At 43.2% G+C, this 12,477-nt stretch overlaps 1 protein-coding gene across 1 annotated transcript in view; it reads right to left on the bottom strand.

The window, feature by feature from the left end:
- The window catches only part of NFX1 (nuclear transcription factor, X-box binding 1), an 86,885-nt gene extending 80,918 nt beyond the window's left edge, over positions 1–5,967 (bottom strand). Inside the window, exons 1-2 of the mRNA XM_011926548.1 lie at positions 5,787–5,967; positions 943–1,950 (exon numbers count right to left, since the gene is read on the bottom strand). Coding sequence (XP_011781938.1) covers positions 943–1,950; positions 5,787–5,811 — 1,033 coding nt within the window. The 5' untranslated portion in view covers positions 5,812–5,967. The remainder of the gene's footprint in view (positions 1–942; positions 1,951–5,786) is intronic.
- Between the last annotated feature and the right edge of the window lie 6,510 nt (positions 5,968–12,477).

Here is a 12,477-nt window from a genome sequence, read left to right as displayed (position 1 = left end):
TAATTTTTGTATTTTTAGGTGGCTCACGCCTGTAATCCCAGCACTTTGGGAGGCCGAGGCGGGGGGATCACCTGAAGTCAGGAGTTCGAGACCAGCCTGGCCAACATGGTGAAACCCCTTTTCCACTAAAAATACAAAAATTAGCTGGGAATGGTGGCACATGCCTGTAATCCCAGCACTTTGGGAGGCCGAGGCGGGCGGATCATCTGAGGTCAGGAGTTTGAGACCAGCCTGGCCAACATGGTGAAACCCCTTTTCCACTAAAAATACAAAAATCAGCTGGGAATGGTGGCACATGGCTGTAATCCCAGCTACTTGGGAGGCTAAGGCAGGAGAATCATCTGAACCCAGGAGGGGTTGTGGTGAGCCAGGATCGGTACCACTGTACTCTAGCCTAAGCAACAGAGTGAGACTCCTCTCAAAAAACTAAATAAATAAAATATGTGTTTTATAAAGATTGCTCTCTGATGCTGTAGGTGAACTGAAAGAGAAATTAAGAGATGACAAGATCAGTTAGGAACTGCTGCAACTAAGCAGACCAGATGAGGCAGATGAGATGATGCAGGATGAAACCAACAGAGGCAGCAGAGGTGTTATGGCCCACCACTTGTGCTTTCACAACTCAAATACAATCTTGTAACCAGACATCTACACCACCCGTATTTGCATTTTTGAAAACCCTTACAAAATTCCTCATTTGGAAAAGAAAAAGAATTATTATTTGTATTTGCTTGTGATATGCATAAAACTAAGTGGTTACCTACTGGGGAGGGGAGCAGCGAGTGGTGGTAGAACTCAGGCAGACAGTGAATAAAGATTGAGACTTTTCACCGTGTAACTTTTCATACCTTCTGCTTTCTAAATTATGTGAATATATGACTTATTTAAAAATTTAAATTAAAAAAAACAACAAAATACTTCCACCAATCTAGGTAGGTTTACCTGTGTGCGTTTCCACATTCTTTAGCACGTGGTTCTGTTTGCCTCTGGGGAAAGGAGATACTACTTGAGGATCCTGCCTCCGTACAGTGCATTTCTCTTGGTCAACCCTCCTGGAAGACTTGTTGATGACTGCCAAGTTCTCACTGTCACAGGTAGATTTTGCTGGTCTTTCACTGACGTTATCCTTTGGAATGGGGCCCATGTTGTTTCTGTGTCCTGTATTTGCATGTCGGTGGCCCTCCTGTTTGGGTGGATTTCTGCCTGGTCGTGGCCTGGCCCCCTCCACTTCCCAGGGAGGCCTTTTCTGTGGGTATCTTCTCTGCTCATTTCGTCTCGCTCCATACCCATCCAATACTCCTTTCCTAGAGGATGCATCTGAAGAGTCAGGGTGGAAAACCCCCACAGGTTTGGTATTTTCGGGTCCAATATCCTCGGGTTTTGGAGTTGCTCGGTTACTCCATTCACATTTGAGTTTCCCCTTGACTTTTGGTCCTCTACCATAGCTGTATACAAATTGTGTTGCTTTTTTGGGTTTTGCTCCCCTGGGATCTGCACCCACAACTTCCTTCTCACTCTCAGAAGGGCTATGTTCTCTGAGGTCTGTCCCACTCTCTGATCTGGTAGAGCTCTCTAATCCAGCTGTATCTGAGGTCTGCTCAGCAAGACTCTGTGCTTTTTTGACTCTGATATGGTGCTTCTCATTCCTCAATTTCTGCCAAGGTTGACTCTGAAGGCCATGGCTCTTGGGCGATTTATTATAAGGAGAGGACTGGAAAGACGTCAGTTGACTCTTAGGTTTGCTTCCTGAAGGATGATAACTATGCTGATGAACAGCAGAGATTTCATCATAAGGGACCTGCCTGGAAAGGTGACAGGGAGGTGGTGAACTGTAATTTCTTCTACCAATCCTATTAGAGTCTAATCTCCTTTGAGTCCCACAATTTAGACCAGAATTTTTTTTCTCCTGAGGAATGAATTCAGCAGCATCTGTATTGAATTTAAAAGTACCTAGAACATAAAAAATAGACATGCCAGTAAAGAAATTAAGCTTCATCCATGAAACTCATAGACTCCTAAGCCAAATCTAAAAATCATTTTCCTTAGGACTTTGTATAAACATGCTGTTAAGTAAGACCTATGTTTCCAGTGAAGGTGGTGGGTTCCAGGTGCTTGTGGAGGACTAATCAATCATTATTCCATGTCCAAAAACCAAACACCAATAGCCAATGACAGCTAAGTGCTATTGAGTAAAAATGCTCACCTGGGCCATAAAGTGCTATGTATACACGTATTTCTTTTATTACAAAAATTTAAGGCCAGCTAATAGTTCAGGGATATCAATCATCAGGTTCTGTGTGGTCTTCTTTCAAAACACTAAAGCAGCATTGTATAAGATCAGGTAAACAGGCTTTGGACTAAGCCAAAATGGGTTAAAGTCCGCCTGTCTAACTTACGGTATGAACTTAGGGATATCACGTGCCTGCTTTTAGCCTTAGTTTCCTTGTCTATGGTAAAGGATGACAATACTTATTTCAGTGGTTACTGAGAAATTTAAATATGATTTCATAAATAGTACTTAAGAAGTGTATTAGTTTTCATCTCTTTCCCCTAGGAATATATTTTGGGTTTTCCAAACACAGTCTCTATGATATGGTCTACAATCCCAAAGTGGAAAAAATTAAGCATACTCCCCTTCAACCCACTCATGTTCCCCCAGAAGATGCTTCTTGGTACAGTCAATTCAGTCCCTGAAGTGCAAAGACAAAATGGTTTGCCTAAGGACATAAAATTAGTAGCAAAGTCAGAACTATGTGTAGCATACAGAATATACTATAAATTGATAAGACCTGGAAGACATGGGTTTAAGTCACTTACCACTTATTGTGACTTTATGAAAGTTACTTAGTCCCAGTTTCCTTACATGTAATGATGACAGTAACAAACTCTACATCAAAGAGTTGCAATGAAGAGTAAAGCAAGTTAATAACACACATAAAATGGTTAAAATGGTACTCTATCATTGCTGTTAGGACTACAGAGTATCTGAAACACAGAGGTTTGAGCATAGGTGGGTGCAGTATAGTGGCTGAGGATTTCAGGTTTAATAATAAGGCCTAACATTTATTAGGTATTATGTGCCAGGCACTATCTTAAGCACTTTACATGTATTAACTCATTTAATTCCTACATTCCTGATGAGAAAACTGAAGCACAGAGAGTAAGTAACTTGCCCAAGGCCACAGAAGTATTCCAAGGAAGACTTGGGGTTCCAACTCAGGATGTGTATTAGAGACCATGCTCTTACACTAACAGAGTTCGGGCAGTGGGTACCACAGACACATACAGTGAAGAATGGAATGATCATAAAGGTCATAGAGTAACCTCTCATCCAATTCAGGGTTTGTCCTGAAAGCTTTCACATAGGCAGAATTCTAAGGGGTAGGATGGGCGGCCTCACAAAGTGACAAGGGGATTAGACAAATGCAGAAGGTGGCAGAGGTATCCTGGAAACATAAGATAATTTAAAGATTGAAATGGTTAAATTGGACCAATGGGTATTGTGTAGTTCTCTCTTGCTTGAAAAAGCAAGACTGGAAACAAGGGCAGAAATAAGATCAGTAAAGATGTCTAGAGAAGCCTAGTAAAGGATGGGAAAAGAGTGCTTCATGTTAAGCAGTAATGAGTTGATGTAACTAGAGAATCCTGAGAAGGTTGCATGTATTCATATACAGGATATGTTCAACTAGACATGAGGCAGGAGGCAAAACCCTCAGGAAAAAAACCCATAAGAGACATGAGGAAGGGAAACAGGACACATTGATAAGGAATCTGGCCATGGCAAAGATCAGAGACACCAATTTTTTTTTCACTATTTCAAGCAGCTGGAAGTTAGTAAATAGGATATCCAGTCACCATGGCTACAACACAACTAAGTGGTACCCTGAATCCAAGATAACACAACAGCACAGTAGGTGTCCAACAGGTGGGTAGGGCAGAATAAAGAGAAATCCAACTGGCAGATTAGAAAGTCCAGAGACAAGGCTGGTATTGCAGAATCTGCTCATGGACAGAAAGGTATCCTCTGCACTGGGCTTCTGTTTAAAGACTCTGATGATGAGGGTGTGGGCTAAAGATGATGCTAAAATAATAACTTGGAATGGGAACTAAAGCAAAATCAAACTAAAGCACACGAAAAGGAGTAAGGAGGTCTTTGGACTAGAAGATTTTGCCTCATTAGATACTTTGCGGGTTGGAGGTAATAACGTGGGCACAACACCAAAGTTCAACACGATGACTCACAACTAGGCCCCACCCAATTCTTCTTCAAACACTGAAGGGTACAGAAATGAGTCAGAAATGAGCCTGTGGATGAGACGATCGATGGATCCAGTTTAGAGAATCTGGTGAAGGACTAGGTAAGGAGAATAACAAAATACCCAGCCCAAAAAGTTTTCCAACCCCAAGGAAGACTTAATATCTAGAACAAGACTAGGGTATACCAATGCAGTGTGTTTTCCAACTTTTTTTTTTTTTTTTTTTTTGAGACGGAGTCACGCTGTCGCCCAGGCTGGAGTGCAGTGGCGTGATCTCGGCTCACTGCAACCTCCACCTCCAGGGTTCAAGCGATTCGCCTGCCTCAGCCTCCCGAGTAGCTGGGACTACAGGCGCGTGCCACCACGCCCGGCTAATTTTTTGTATTTTTAGCAGAGACGGGGTTTCACCGTGTTAGCCAGAATGGTCTCCATCTCGTGAGTTCGTGATCTGTCCACCTCACCCTCCCAAAGTGCTGGGATTACAGGCGTGAGCCACTGCGCCCAGCCCCAACTTTTTAAACTAAGAACCATAGTAATAAATACATTTTACCTGCCACCCAGTATACAGATACACACATGGTCTTCTTGGTGCCCCAACAGCTGGTCGGGGACAGAGCTAAGATTCAAACCAATGGTTTCCAAACTCCATTCTGCAAACTGCTGCCCTGTTTCCCAGAGTGGGCCATAAAATCAAATGAATGCAGTGGGCTGTGACATATTTTTAAACGAAATAGAAAACAGAATATATTGCTGATTGTAAAACAAACAAAGCAACCCCAGTGCTTCCAGAAACTTCTGATTCGCTTTTATATTTATGTAAGTGTTCAATATTTAAGGTCGTGATGCAAAATGTTTCTTTTGGTTGCTGTCCAACAAATTTGGAAAACACTGATCTATGGAACACCCTGAGGAAATGGATGTTATATTAACGAACAAATGAGGCTGTCACTACACACTGAGGCAACTCCAGCAGGGGGAGTGAGTGAACAATTATAGAATAGGTACAGTACAGGGCGGGAGCCATCACAGGAATTAACTTATCTACTCCCACCTGACAGATGAGGAGACTGAGACTGAGTCACACTAGGTTCGTAGCAGGCTGAGACTCTAAACTACTGGAGTTCGGCTCGCGCCCACGCCACCACTCCAGGCAGTATGAGCACACCACACCCTACACGTCAAGAGCCCGCCACCGTCACGGGCTGTGACCTGGCCGACGCCCGCCTGTCGAAGGTCAGTGCGCCGCTGCCCCAGAAAGAGCCTGTGGGAGGGCAGTACACCCACACCGACTTGCAGCGCCGGGACAAGTCCTCTCTCCTCCTAAACCCAGTTACTGGGCTTCACCACCTAGTCCAAGAGAAGAGAGATCTCTGAACGCACGATGAGCGGGGCTTGGCCCTTCCGAGCCACTATCCCCAGCCCTAGCATGCGCTACTCTCGCGATATGAGTAGCTGGGGCCCTAGAACTTCGTCACTGACCCAATTTCCGTTCCCTGAAAGGGGCCAGTCCCGCTCGGGCCGGGATAATACCTGAGACAGGAGGCGCCTCCGCCATCCCGTGCCGCAGAACCTAGATCGAGTCGCACAGCCAAGCGAGCACTGTCACCAGATCACGTGCTCCGGACTTCCGGCGCCGCGAGAATATTCGCATCTGCGCGTCGTGTAGATGGCCACAGAGGTTGCGCAGCCCGAATCTGTGTGGCGCGTTCGTGACGTCAGATAGACGCACCAGGTGTCGGGCGGGAGGAGGAGACTAGTAGGTGGATGGAAATAGCAACAATCGCGGGAGGGAGAGGTTGGCGACTTGCGTAATCATCGTGGTTTTCTTTCTTTTTTGATAGAGGGTCTTGCTGCCTTACCCAGGCTTGAGTGCAGTGGTCCGATCATGGCTCACTATAGCTTCAGTCTGTAATCCTCCCGCCTCAGCCCCCGGGGTAGCTAGAACTACAGGCCGAGCCACCATGCGCAGCTATTTTTAGGAGAGACGGGTTTCGCCATGTTGCCTAGGCTGGTCTACAACTCCTGGCCTCGAGCGATCCTTCCGCTTTGGCCTCCCAAAGTGCTGGGCTTACAGGCGTGACCCACCACTCCTGGCTCCAAACTTTTTTTTTTTTTTTGAGACTGAGTCTCGTTCTGTCGCCCAGGCTGGGGTGAAGTGGCGCGATCTCTGCTCACTGCAAACTACGCCTCCCGGGTTCAAGCGATTCTTATGCTTCAGCCTCCCGAATAGCTGGGATTACAGGCACCCACCACCACGCCCGACTAATTTTTGTATTTTTAGTAGAGATGGGGGTTTCATTCTATTGGCCAGGCTGGTCTTGAACTCCCGACCTCAGGTGATCCGCCCGCCTAGGCCTCTGAAAGTGCTGGGATTACAGGCGTGAGCCACCGCGCCGCCCCAAACATTTCCTGATGATCTTTTTAAAACTGCTTCTCCATATCCACTGCCTTTTTTTTTTTTCTGATGGTCTCTTGTATATTGCTGGTATCAATGGTCAGTTTTAGACATTTAAATTGTCTTCTATTCCATTAAGTTTATTAATTTTGTCCTTTGTTGAACATCCTTAATTTTGACAGGTTAGCTCATCAAACCTTGTAGTCACCTTTAGAAATTACCAGGTGTATCAGTCTGGGTCTAATCAGGAGAGAGGAACCCTACTTTTTGAACAGGAATTACATTTTTTAAAAAAAATAAGTTTTATTTAAAGGTTTATTAAGTATATTAGGGGGTTGGAATAATAATAGATTGGTAAACAAACAAGATAATTCCAAAACAGGATTAGCATATATAAGGAGCAGCTAGGGCTGAGATAAGAGTGTCAAAGGAAGAGCTGAGACCAGAGCTGGCATGCAGACCTTGTTAAGAGAAAAGGTCTGTGGCTCACTGGATGGCATGGAAGTTGCCAGACATTTTTCTTCTGGAGTGCTGGTTGACGCCATCCTTGGGGAGGTGTCTCACCAGAGATACTCTACTACAAACCATCTGCGGGGAGTGCTAGGAGAAGTTACTGACAACTGGTCACTATGTAATGCCATAGCCAGGCACTGAAGAAGCCAGTGCATTGCAGAAGCCACTGAAGAAGTCCAGACCACAGAAACCTGCCACACTGAAACCAGAAACAGGAGCCAAAACCCTTTCCTCCTGCAGTATCTCTCCAGTGCCCTCTGCTGACAAGGTTTAATATCTGCCAGCTGGCAAAGAATAAATAACTTCAAAGACCCAAGTCAATTTCACAGAGCAAACAAAAAGGATAAATGTAGAACTGAAAGCAAATTCATAATTGGCACACTACAGAACCTACTCATTATTTTCAAAACTTGTGAATAAATGAAAGTAAGCAAGGGTTTATCTTGCCTTTCCTATACAAACTACTTCACCAACATACTAAAGCTTGTGGCAGGTGGTGAAAGCTGTACTCAGATGGAAATGTATACCTGTAAACACTTATATTTGAAAAAGAACTCCAGATAATGGAGTATTATTCAGTGCCCAAAACAAGTGAAGCCAGCATGGTGGTGTTTACCTGTAGTCTCAGATACCTGGGAGGCCAAGGCAGAAGGATTGTCTTGAGCCCAGGTGAGTTCAAGCCCAACCTGGGCAACATAGCAAGATACTATCTCTTAAAAAAAAAAAAAAAAAAAAAAACAGAAAATCAAAGACCAGGCGTGGTGCCTCATGCCTGTAATGTCAGCACTTTGGGAAGCCAAAGCAGGTGGGTTGCTTGAGTCCAGGAGTTCAAGACCAGCCTGGGCAACATGGCGAAATCCAGTCTCTACCAAAAATACAAAAATTAGTCAAGCTTGGTGGTGTGTGCCTGTAGTCCCAGTTACACAGGAGGCTGAAGTGGGAGGATCACTTGAGCTCAGGAGGTGGAGGCTGCAGTGAGCCAAGACTGCACCACAGCACTCCAGCCTGGGTGACAGAGCGAGACCCTGTCTCAAAAACACAAGACAACAACAACAAAAAAACCCCAAATCCATATGAGCTATCAAGCCATGAAAAGACATGGAGAAAAATGCATATTGCTAAGTGAAAGAAGGCAATCTGAAAAGACTATTTACTGTTTGATTCCAACTATGTAACAGTCTGGAAAAGGCAAAATTAGAGACAGTAAAAAGATCAGTGGTTGACAGAAGTTAAAGGGGAGAGAAGGATGAATAGGCAGAGCACAGAGGACTGCTAGGGCAGTGAACTATTCTGCATGATACTACAATGGGGGATACATGTCATTACATTTGTTAAAACCCATAAAATCACTAGCATGGTGGCTCATGCCTGAAATCCCAGCACTTTGGGAGGCCAAGGTGGGTGGATTGCTTGAGCCCAGGAGTTCAAGACCAGCCTGGGTAACGTGGTGAAAACCCATCTCTACTAAAAATACAAAAATTAGTTGGGCATGATAGCATGCACCTGAGGTCCCAGCTACTCAGGAAGCTGAGGTGGGATCACTTGAGCCCGGGAGGCAGAGGTTGTGGTGAGCTGAGATTCTGCCACTGCACTCCAGCCTGGATAACACAGTGAGACCCCATCTCAAGCAAAAAACAACAAAAAACCACATAGAATGTACATCAAGTGTGAACCCTAATGTAAACTACAGACTTCGTGTGATAATAATGTGTTAATGTAGATTGACTGACTGCAACATACCACTGTGGTGAGGGAAGCTGATAGTGGGAAGGTTGTGTGTTATATGGGAGCTCTCTGTGTTTTCCACTCAATTTGCCATGAACCCAAAACTCTAAAAAAAAGTTTATTAATAAAAAAGAAGAAAAATCACAAATCAATAGCCTAACCTTCCACCTTAAGAAATTGGAAAAAGAATAACAGGGCTGGCGTGGGGGTGGTTCATACCTGTAATCCCAGCACTTTGGGAGGCCAAAGCGAGAGGATCACTTGAGGCCAGGGCTTTCATACTAGCCTGGGCAACATAGGGATACCGCATCCCTACTAAAAATTAAAAAAATAAATTAACTGGGCATGATAGCACATGCCTGTAGTTCCAGCTACTAGGGAGGCTGAGTGGGGAGGACTGCTTGGAGGTTGAGACTGCAGTGAGCCGTGACTGTACCACCACACTTCAGCCTGGGCAATAGAGTGAGACCCTGTCTCCACAAAAAAGAAAAAAGAAAAAGAAAAAGAAGCAAACTAAACCAAAGCATGTATAAGAAAAGAAATAATAAAAGACCAGAAATTATTGAAATAGAAAAAGAACAGAAAAAAATCAACAGAGTTCATTGAACAAAAGTGAGAAAGTGATAAAACTGACAAATGTTTAGGGAGAATAATCAAGAAAAAAGAAAAACTGAAATTACTAAATTTATGGATGAAAATGTAGGCATTACTACCCACGTTTACAGAAATAAAAAGGATCAAAAGGGAATACTATGAACTGTATGCCAACAAATTAGATTACTTAAGATGAAGTGGAAAAATTCCTAGGAAGACACAGACTACTCAAGAATAAATAGAACATCTGAATACACCTATAATAAGTAGAGACTGAATCAGTAATTTTAAAAACTTCCCATAAGGAAAAGCCTAAGCCCAAATGATTCTATCAAATCAAGGAAGAATGAACAGTAATCCTTCACAAACTCTTCCAAAAAATACAGGAGGAGGGAATACTGAATACTTCCCAATTCATTCCATGGACGAAAAACTTTACCTTAGGGCAGTCATTGCCTACTCCTTCACTGCAGAAATTGATGTTAACAGTCCAGAATGCTTAACCATGAAAATAGGTTCAGACTGATCAGGCACCACAGAGCAGTGGTTAACTTTGGATACACTTAAGTACCTGGGGAGCTTTTAAAAATCCAAATGCCCACACTGTATCCAGATCTATTATATCAGAATCTATAGGGGTAGGACCCAGGCATCAGTATTTCTAATAACTCTCTTGGTGACATAACTATAAGAAAACACAAAAGGAAAGCTAAGGGATATGGATGATAGAAGTGCCAAACTTTTACTATACGGAATCATTCCAATCTCCTTCCCCATTCCTGCTAAACTCTCAGAACTGACAGATTAAAACCTAGGACCCCCTGCACTCAATTCTGCTCTTTCCTAATAGTTAACAGGTGAAATATTGACCAGCGAGGTTGTCTGGTGGTAGTATAGGAGTGATGATCACAGGCTTTATAGTGCCAAGGGCTTTCTAATACAGGACTCACTCCTTCCACTTTCCTTTAATTCACTGGTATTGACGCAGACCAGGGCATGCTCTTTGGCCTTTCCCCAATACAGGAAGAATTAGCAGAATGACAAAGACATAAGGAAGCTTCAGGTAGGAGAAACCATGAAGAGGCAAGGAATCATGGCTGTACGGTGGATGTGAGGGGACTAGACGCAGAACACTTACTAGATCACAAAATTGAAAAGTGTGACATGACACAAGCTGCAAAGCAATTATTCTGTCTCTTACCGGCAAGTGACAGGAACCCATTGCCAACTACTTTAAGCAGAAAAGGGGGTAAAGTTTATTTGCAGAATCCTCAAATACCTCACAGAACAGAGTTGTAGAGACTTAGAATGTCAAGGATCACAATTCAGAGCTAAGTGCCATGGACAATCTTTCATTCTGTCTCTCATCTTGGCTCCTCTCTGGCTTCAATCTCTCATACTGACAAACAGTAAAAGAATTAAAAAAAAAAAAAAAAGGAAAAAAGCAATTTCCCTACTTTCTATTTAGAAAATCTGAGGTATGGACTCTGATAGACACAGTATGATCACATACACACTTCCATAGCTTGGAAGGATAAGAACAGTACTACTATAAAATTGGCATGTTCCCAATAATTACATAGTTGAAATGGGGGAGCAGTTCCCTTGAAAGAAAGGAAATGCTGTTCTGAAAAGACTAGGCAATAAACCATTACAGATAGGCAGAGGCCAGGTCATTGGCAGCTTTTTATGCCCTGGTGGAATTATTAGAGAACCATCAAAGAATCTAAGTCAGATTTGTATTTTAGAAAGGTAAGAGTAGCTATATGTGATCAGTGTAGTCAAGGAAGTGAAACTATGCAAGAAGAGAAGACATTCCAAAAGACCAGGTGAGAGACATCTAGGCCAGGGAGAGTTGAGAGAAGGAGAGGAGGAGTTGGATTTGAGAAACAGGGATTTAAAGCAGGGTTTAAGGATAATTGACTGTGTAGCCAAAATGTAGGCATCAAGGACAACTCAAGCGTTTTCTGTTTTGAATGATAGGAGGATAATAGTTCCATTAGCCTCACAGCCTCCCAGCGTGAGACAATGGTTTCCCTGTCTCACAGCTCCCATCATGAGACAGGGAAAAAGCACCAGGAAATTCAGGTCTGAGGAAAGGTGATAGGCTGTTTCAGTCATTTGAATGTGAGGTGCTTGTGGGCTTCTGGAACATCCAAATAATTGTTAGGCAAACAGCTGGATATAAAGATTCTGAAACTCAGGGGCAAGTTCAGGGATAGAAGTATAGATTTGGAAGTTAACAGTTAAAGCCATGAGAATAGCTGAGATCACTAAATATAAGTGAACAGAGAAAGAAGTTTGGTGGGTAAAAGCTAGAATCCAGAGGAGCAGTAACATTACAGTTAGAGAGTTGAGGATTTCAGAAAGAAGCCTTAGAGGGAATAGAGGAACAGGAGAACCGGCGAGTACTGTCACAAAAGCCAAAGAGTGGAGATTTAGGTAGAATGATTGCTCACTCGTATCCAATGCACTAATGTGGTCTAGCTAGAGGGCTAAATATCACCCACTAAAATGGGCAATATATGAGTCACTGGTAACACTAAGCAAGACAAGAAATCAAAGAGAAATGTTTGCTGACAGTGAACCCCAAGATAATGAGCTTTATTTGGATATGTTAGATTCTAGGTAACGATGGGGCATTTAAGTGGAAATGCCTAGAACTGAAAATAAGGATAAGAAGTCTAGGCTAGTGACAGTCATTTTGAGTCATTAGTGCCTAGGTAATAGTTCATATCATGGGTGTGAGATTTCTCAAGGAGAATACAGATTGGAACTGTAATGGAAGAAAAATATTCAAGGGGCTAACAAAGAGGTGTCTATATAAGAGAATAAGTGGGCCAGATTAGAAGAAAACTCAGAACTCATAGAAAAGCCAAGAAAGGTTTCAAGAAGGTAATGATGAATACTATAATGTTTGCTCCCTCTGGAAGGCTTCTTGAGAAGGTGAGGTTGGAGATGGGAGAAGGTTACATATGTTATCTCATCCCCATT

Source organism: Colobus angolensis, unplaced genomic scaffold, assembly GCF_000951035.1.
Source record: "Colobus angolensis palliatus isolate OR3802 unplaced genomic scaffold, Cang.pa_1.0 Scaffold690, whole genome shotgun sequence".
NCBI lineage: Eukaryota > Metazoa > Chordata > Mammalia > Primates > Cercopithecidae > Colobus > Colobus angolensis.
This window is presented reverse-complemented; position numbering and strand designations above follow the sequence as displayed.